At 40.4% G+C, this 8,815-nt stretch overlaps 1 protein-coding gene across 1 annotated transcript in view; it reads left to right on the top strand.

Annotated features, from left to right (window-relative positions):
- The first annotated feature begins 609 nt into the window (after positions 1-609).
- Gtf2a2 (general transcription factor IIA subunit 2) overlaps positions 610-8,815 on the top strand; it is an 11,570-nt gene continuing 3,364 nt past the window's right edge. The window contains exons 1-4 of the mRNA XM_031344245.1: positions 610-725; positions 4,802-4,920; positions 6,132-6,236; positions 8,542-8,668. Coding sequence (XP_031200105.1) covers positions 4,849-4,920; positions 6,132-6,236; positions 8,542-8,668 — 304 coding nt within the window. The 5' untranslated portion in view covers positions 610-725; positions 4,802-4,848. The remainder of the gene's footprint in view (positions 726-4,801; positions 4,921-6,131; positions 6,237-8,541; positions 8,669-8,815) is intronic.

Raw genomic sequence — 8,815 nt, forward strand, 5'->3', positions numbered from 1 at the left:
GCCTTTCAAATATCAGGCCTTTACAACCCTGCAGTGTGGATGCTTCTGGTTCTTTTGAGTGATAGCAAGTTCAGCCTGTTTAAAATCTTAACACTATTTGAACTTTAATCAGATTTGTACTTCATAGTTTCGAAATTATTTAACGAGTTTGGGTTGCAAGGATATGATTTTAAAAGGCTAAAAAGGAAAAACCTACAGAATGGCACAAAGGAGAGCATGTTTCATTCCCAGACCTCCAGTGTTTGCATTGACTCCAAAGTCACAATTCATGTACTCATTGGCCATTTGTAATACCCATAGCTGCTGTTTTGAAAGCAGAAAAACCAAGCACTCCGGCTTATATGAAAAGAAATCTGAATTTCTGGAAATTCAGAATATCCACGTATTTGCTTTTGTATTGGTCACGAAATTCATGCAGCAGATCTTCCAAACGAAAAAGATTAAAGACAAACCTGTCGCTGCACTACACTCACTCCATGCAGTCCCACAAACTTTGACAGAGGCGCCTCTTTGCCTCTGGCTTCCCCAGCTCCAGCGGAAGAGACCACGCCCTTTCTCGGAAACTGAGGTGGGGGCGGGCAGTGGCTCCTGTGGCGTCACCTCCGGGTCGCGCGAGCACTTCCGGGTCGCTGGCACAGGGCTGCGGTTTCCGCGGCTGAGGAGGTGGTCGCCGCGGGCTCCCTACCTGGCTCTGCTACCGCCGTGGCGGAAGCGCCTTCCCTCAGGTAGGCGGTGGCGGGGCCGGGGGCGGGGAGGCCGCGGCGAGGCGGGCGGTTCCGAGCGCTGTGCCCGCCGGAAGCCGACTCCAGGCAGCCGCGCGGGAGCAGCCGCCTTCCCGCTCTCCTCAGGCCGCGCCTGGTAGACCGGTGTCTACTGAGACCGGGCACACACAGCGCTTGCGCTCCAGCTCCACGGTGCCGAGGGGATTCCGAAGTTCTGCAGTTGCCGCCACCTTAAAAGATTGGAGATGGCCGAACCAACAAGTTTCAGCAGACGTTGAAGTCGCTGTTAGCTGTTTTCTAAATAATGCTTAGGTGTCAAATGGAGCGTGCCATGGCTCCCTCCTGGCCTATTTTAAAGTTCATATCTCTCTGACCTCTTTCGCCGCTTCTCCACACACTCGTACTGACTGGCGTTTACTTTGAACGAGCTAAATGTATTGTTTGACACTCGTCGAGTATCCGGTACTGTTCTCAGCCCGCAGGTTACATCAAGTGAACAAAACATAAAGATCCATGCCTTCGTGAACTTTACATTTTATGCGGAAAATTTACATAAGACTGTTGTGTGACTTGTTGGCAGATGGTGCTATCAAAAAATTTTAGCGTGATAAAGGGTTTGGAGAAGTCTTATTGTAGCATAGGTGATGGTCAGTTTAGGCGCTATTGAGTGGAGTTATTGGAGTTGTGTGTTAACCAAATTACTATCTAAGCAAGAACATTTCAGGCAGAAAGAGCAGCCATCACCAAGGCAGTAATATGCCCTCATGCTCAGGGCAGTTGAGAGTGCAAGGGGAGGAGGAAAGTAGATAAAACCAAACATAAATGGTAGCCAGATGTCAGGCCTGATGGAAGCTGACGGAAAATATGTTCTAGCCCATATTTTCAAAAGGTAACCCCAGTGCAAATTATAAGTGTAGAATAAAAGAAATCTAGACACCATGAGTCAAATGACTTGTACTAGTGGCCTAGCACAAGGAAGTAATAATGGGGATGTTGAGAAATGGTTGGAATCTGGGTCCATTTTGAAGGTTGCCCTTACAAGATTTGCTAGGAATTGGACCGTATTTATATGGCTGTTTTATATGACTTTGGGGGCCCATAGAAGTATAGTGTTACTTCAACTGAGATACAAAGAACAAGTAGAGGTTTTGAGTAGATTAACTCCAGAATTGAGAATCATTAGGATGTGTGAATTTGGGAATCACCAGCAGATGTTTAAAGTCATTAGAATGAGTGTAAATTTACTTCGTAGGTATATTTAGAACAAAAATAGTAAACAGTCAAATACTGTCTTGTGATTGTAAAGAGTGGAGAAGGAAGGGCCAGCCGGAATAGTGGCATTCACCCTTGATCCCAGCACCCAGGAGACAGAGATCCAGACAAGCCTGGGTTACCTAGAGAAGAGGGTCGGTCAACAGGATGAATCAGTGAATCTAAGACAACAGCCCTGAAAGTGAAGTACCTAGCAGAGATCATTAACCAGAAGTCATTTGTGTCAGATTCTCCAGTCTGGTGAAGATCAGCCTTAGCAGTGCCATTGGTGACCTGCAGCATGAGTTTCTTTACAGTTAGAACTTAAAGCTTGGTGTGAGTTTAGGGGTGGGGGGAGAATGGAAAATTGTGAGTACAAATAACTCTTAACTTTTGCCAATCAGAGGAATCTAATGTAGGTGGCAGGGCAGTTGGATGTGAGTGACTGGTGTTTTTTTCCCTATCCACAGTGGGAGAAGGAGCTGCCAGTTTGCTTGCAGATAGAAATGATAGAAAAAAGGGAAGATTTGATTATGTAAGATGTAATCACTTGAAATGTTAAACAATATCTTCAAGTATGCTAAAGATAAGGGGCCTGATAGGTGGAAAGTTGCATGCAGATAAAAGCATGTTGTTATAAAGACAGATCTGACAGAAGGCAGTGTGTATGGATGTAGGCCGAAGTAAATAGGTGGATATCGTTGTACAATTCTAGTTTTCATTAACATTAATTTTGTCAGTAAAGTAGAAATATGCCCCATGTAGATGTATTTCTAATGTTTTATATTAGTACTTTGATGTGCCAAGTTTTTTCATTCAACAAATATTTTTTGAATGCATACTACATTACAGTGTTCTGAGTGGTACATACATAGCTGAACTAGATTTCCCTAGCTCCCTGTAGCATCTTGTTTAGTAGATAAAGACAGTGCCATGTATATGTAAGCCTTAGTTATTGATAGGAGTGAAACTTTTGTGTGTGGGAGGCGGGGGAGGTACTCATGGAGGCCAGAGGACATGGGATTCCGTGGAGCTAGAGCTACAGCCAGTTGTGATATGCCAAATGTGGGTGCCTCAAGCTGAACCAGAGTCTTCTGCTAGAGTCCTCTGCATTTGCTCTTAACTGTAGGAGACTTGTCTTAGCTATTTGATAATTGTTTCAATGTAGACCATTCTCTATATGGGTACAAAGAGAGAAGTGAGGGAAGGAGATACAAGTTACAGAGTCATCAACACATAGATGGGATTTAACACCATAAACTGAGATGGAATAACTAAAGGGAAAGCAGGTGAAGAGAAGACTTTGGAGCCTTAGGGTAATTCAGGAACTGGAAGTCAGAGAGCTGAGGAGTAATTGTCAAAGAAAACAGGAAATACAGTAGTTCCATGACCTGAAATCCAAAAGCAACAGATCACAGAATGATGTGTTGGATCAGTTGCTGACCAAGTGTAATCTGAAGAGGGCAGGTCATTAGTTTTACCAAATCTCGTTGTAGTTCTTCCTGGAGGGGAGATCCTTAGGATTCAGGAAGGTTTTTTTGTCTTGTTTTATTGTTTAGGGTTTGTTTGTTGTTGTTTTTAGATTTATTTATTTTTATGTGCCTTTGTGTTTTGCCTACATGTGTGTCTGTGAGGGTGTCAGATCCCCTGAATCTGGAGTTACAGATAGTTTCAAGCTGCCATGTGGGTACTTGGAATCAAACCTTGATCCTCTGGAAGAATTGCCAGTGCTCTGAACTGTTGAGCCGCCTCTCCAGCCTCACCAAGTCTTATCTGATAATGATTGTTTGAATATGTCTCCTCCTGTCCATCTCTGGACTATACGTACTACAAGGTCAATAAACGTGTGTTAAGTCTGTACTCCTATAACCATTTTCAGGTCCATAAGCTGGATTTTCTACCTTTCTTGCCTGAAGTGTTGTTTCAGGGGCTTTTTGTTACCTTCAGCTCTCTTGTGGGGCAAACTCATCTTGACCTCTGCTTCAGCCTCACCTGCTGCTCCTCAACTCACACAGATTTCCACAACCTTACACTTTCATACTTCTAGGGCTTTTCTTACCCTCCTCTCACCTTTACCCATTCTAGAGTGGCTTCCCTTGAAGACTGGGAAGCTTTTCTAAGCCAACTCAGTCCTTAAGCAGCCTACATCATACAATGAATTATTTCTTTCTATACAAAATTTAACCTTTTTTGTGTCTATTACCCTTTGTAGACAGATTTTAGGACCTGTTCATCTTGTCTTTGTTTCCTATCATACTGCCATCCTTTTGGTGAAAACTCTAATGGAATTGTAAGAAAACAGAAAAATAAAGGTCCCAAGAGCAGACGTCATGTCACTATGTGACAGCAGGTAGAATATGCTATGTGGGAAAAAAAATTTTTTTTTTTTGGTTTTTGGGTTTTTTTTTTTTTTTGGTTTTTTTTTTCCCCCCCGAGACAGAGTTTCTCTGTATAGCCCCTGCTGTCCTTGAACTCACTCTGTAGACCAGGCTGGCCTTGAACTCAGAAATCCACCAGCCTCTGCCTCCCAAGTGCTGGGACTAAAGGCATGCGCCACCACTGCCCAGCTGGAAAATTTTAAACTAAGGGAAAACCTGTGGAAAAAATAAAGATGCACATTTTAATGAATATGTCAGCATACTGAATTAAAAAGATAAATACCATACTGGTGTTAAAAATCAGAAAAATCAACTCTTTGAACTTACAAGATAATTAATGTAGTAATTTGTAATTGAGTTCTCATAGTTCCATGTTAGAATACATGAAATGATAGACTACTATATATAATTTACATTGTTATAAGTTGGTCTTTTATATTAAATTTGTAGGACATCAATGCAAGCCTGAAGAAAAAGCAATTGCTTCCTTTTAAGCCATGGCATATCAGTTATACAGAAATACAACTTTGGGGAACAGTCTTCAGGAAAGCCTTGACGAGCTCATACAGGTGCGGCCAAATGCTCCACATGGTCTGTGTACAGCTTCTAAGTTTCCTGTTAAAAAGGTTAAAATGAATGGTTTTCCCTGCTGATGGTTAATGATGAACTATAGAAATGATTCCCGAAAGTAGTCTTCTCATCTTTAATTTAGAGGAAAGGCAAATTATATCACTTTAAAAGTAGCTCTGTCCAATATTATAAACTTCTTTGAGACCTGAGTTAGAATTTTGAATTTCTATTTCAATTTTAGAAGAATTAATCTTGCTCAAATCATACAACTGAGAAAGTGCTAAGTACTTCATTTATGTTCTGTTGGAGTCTGGAGGGAAATGTGGGAGTGAGGTTGCTTTGTTTTTTGAGACAGAGTCCAGGCTGTCAGTGAATAGTCTGTAGTTAAGAATGGCCTAGAAGGGCTAAAGAGATGACTCAGCAGTTAAGGGTACTGTCTGCTCTTCTAGAGGTCCTGAGTTCAATTCAAAGCAACCATATGATGGCTCACAACCATCTGTATTGGGATCCGATTGCCTCTTCTGGATGTGTATGAAGACAAATCACTCAATATATAAAAATTAATAAATATTAAAGAAAGAGAAAGGGGGAGGGGAAGAATAGCCTAGAGTTTCTGGTCTTGCCCTTGCTCCCACCCACTGGGATTACAGCTCTGCATCACCATGCCTGGCCCCATCTGCTCTGGTGTTATTATATAGACTTTGGTATGATTTGGTTTTATTTTCTTCTTTATATATAGGTCTCAAGTGTTTTATTAAGAAAAAAATTTAGCTGGGCAGTGGTGGTACACACCTTTAATCTTAGCACTCAGGAGGCAGAAAGAGGCAGGTCTCTATGAGTTCAAGGCCAGCCTGGTTTATAGAATAAGTGCTAAGACACCAAGATTACACAGAAAAACCCTGTCTTGAAACAAAACAAAAAGAGAGAAAGAAAAAAAAAACTTAGTTTCCCATGTGTTGAATATTTTGTCCAGCCACCGAAGCATTAGCAAGTCTTTCCTGGCTTTGCAAACTCAGCACAAGTTTCCTTTTCTTGTCAAGATAGTGTAGTTATTTTCAGGCTTTGCTTCACTGTTGCAGGAGAGTAAGGGTTTCTACTTTACAAGTTCTGCTTAACTTACAGTAACTTCTAGACTATATAATCAGTATACTTCATTTGTCTTAAATGTTCTTCCCTTAGTGAATTTTATGTTCTTCATTTTTTTTCTCAGTCTCAACAGATCACCCCCCAGCTTGCCCTTCAAGTTCTACTTCAGTTTGATAAAGCTATAAATTCAGCATTGGCTCAGAGAGTCAGGAACAGAGTCAATTTCAGGGTAAGGACATTTTCCTGTATCTGGAAGTCTGTCATGTTAACTCTGAGAGCTACATGGACTTAACTCATCATAGCAGGAGGGCTTGGTTAGTCTGCTTTGGGAACTTGGTCTACAATAGTTGAATGATATGTTGTTAAATCAGCTGTGCTAAGTTCATCCATTCCATGTGTTACAGAGTTGCTTTTAGATTTTAATTTTATTGTTTCACAAATCTTCCTATATATGTTTGGCTTTTTTTCCCCTGGAGAATTACTGAGATTTCAAAGACCTGAAAGTATTAGCAGCGAGATGGAAGGTAAGTGATGAGTAATTCTTAAGTTCAGTTATGTGTTTCACACACTGTCCTTCAGGGAAGGTTGGCTATCTGTAGAGTCTTCATGTTGCCTCCCATCTACCTTAGGTAGCTTGGCTTATAAAGTCTGTTTTGGTAGCTGGCTGTTTTTTGGATCATCTCTGCTTTGAACAAAATACCACTCTCAGTATTATGGTGATTTATAGTAAAGAACTCATTGCAAGATGTGGCAAAACAGTTTACCATGTGATGTGGGTAGAAACACATTGTGAATAAAGATGTTTGCTGTTACCCTGTTATATTTCTCTAATATCTTATACTGTGTTACAAGATACAACCCTACTATAGAAATAAACTTAAAACATATGAAGGCCAATACAGGAAAAGAAAAGAACCTAAGAGTTGATTTACATTTAAGAAAACCTCAGTGTTGAGGCAAGAAGAATGTTTTTGTTGATAAAATACAAAGGAATGTATTTTTTTAAGCATTTAAGTGCTTATTAGGTTATTCTAGGTACTGAAAATGCAAAGGTAAACAAGGTAGATGAGGTCTCTATTTGACTTATATTTTACTCAAGAGAGTAAAATATGTTTATGTTATGTATAAATGTCTTATCAGTTTTACATACTTAACAAACTACACACATAGTCAAATAAAAAGGTATCAGCCAGGCATAATAGCACATACATCTAATCATAGCACTGGGGAGGCAGAGGCAGGGATCTCAGCCTCGGTCTCTGCCTCTACCTCTACCTCTGAGGCCAGCCTGGTCTCCAGACAGAGTTTTTGGATAGCCAGGGCTCGAAGAAGGGGGTTGGGGGGTTGTATCTCTAATAGTATAAAATTCGACAAACGGATGGCTAGAAATGGAGAGACTTTAAAAAGCACATCAAACAGAACTTGACAGCTATGGATATGGTAAAATAGAGAGAAACAAATTGGTAATTTTCTAGTTTCTGGCTAAAATGACACCACGTAGAGTCACAGAAAAAAGCTGATTTAGAAGTAGTCTTAAAGAATAGGCAACAGTGATGCTTCTGAGCCAGGAGTAAGATTTGGCTTAATGTCTAAAAAGAAAAAATCTCTGCTTTTATACAAGTTTAGAAAATGAACTCACAATGAAATATGGAGTCTTAAAGATTAAATGAAGCCAGGTACATGTGTTTAATTCTAGCACTCCAGGAGCAGATCTCTTTGAGTTGGAGGCCAGTCTGGTCTATATACTGAATTCCAGGACAATCAGAACTACATAGTAAAACCCTATCTCAAAAAACAAAAAGTCAAAAGTGAGGGCTATAGAGAAAGTTTAATGGCTAACACTTACTGCTCTTGCAGAAAATCTGGGTTTAGTTCCCAGCACCCATGTCAGGTGGTCACAACTACCTGTGACTCCAGTTCCAGGGATTTGATTCCCTCCCCCTATCCTTTAGAGGCGTCTGTACAAATGTAGTATATATAAACTCAGGCAAGCATGCACCAAACACATAGACGCATGCATATATAAAAAAAATTTAACCAAATGGGCAGAGTGTAGTGATGCACACCTTTAATCCTAACACCTGGGAGAAAGTAGTACACAATCCCAGGTCAGCCTGAGCTACATAGTGAGTTCCAGGTTAGCCAGGGCTGTGTAGAGAGATCCTTTCTCAAAAGAGAGAACTCAAATGAAATTTTCATAATTTGGCCACAAGAGGGCAGTAGACACAAATTCAAGTTTTCATACACCTTTTCATCTCAGGTAAGTAATTTGCACATTGTTTTAGAGTACTAAAAATAGTCGGCTAGCTAAAATGTTTTTAAACTCTTCCCTGAGCTGACTTTTCCAGGTTTTCTCTTGTTTAATTCTAAGTAGATGAAATTAAGTAAGTAATTAAATAAATTAAGCTAAGCACTAAGCACACTGCTTTCGGCAGCTATATACTTGGTAGCTGAGCTTTCTTGGGTTGCTTTGAAATAAAGCATGAGGGGAAACAATGGCTTCTCATGGCATTTCTCAATGTTTTGTTTTAAAGGGCTCTCTAAATACGTACAGATTCTGCGATAATGTTTGGACATTTGTATTGAATGATGTTGAATTCAGAGAGGTGACAGAACTTATTAAAGTGGATAAAGTGAAAATTGTAGCCTGTGATGGTAAAAGTAAGTGCTCACCTAATTACTGTGAAAGCAGAACTTGTCGAAATGAAATTTTCTTCTCTTTAATTATCTTGATCTGTCTGAAAACCTTAAGGGAAAGTGACCAGGTGATCAGCCCTCAGATTAAAAACCTTGCTTCAGGATTCTACA

The sequence above is a fragment of the Mastomys coucha genome, unplaced genomic scaffold, assembly GCF_008632895.1.
Source record: "Mastomys coucha isolate ucsf_1 unplaced genomic scaffold, UCSF_Mcou_1 pScaffold23, whole genome shotgun sequence".
Taxonomy (NCBI): Eukaryota; Metazoa; Chordata; class Mammalia; order Rodentia; family Muridae; genus Mastomys; species Mastomys coucha.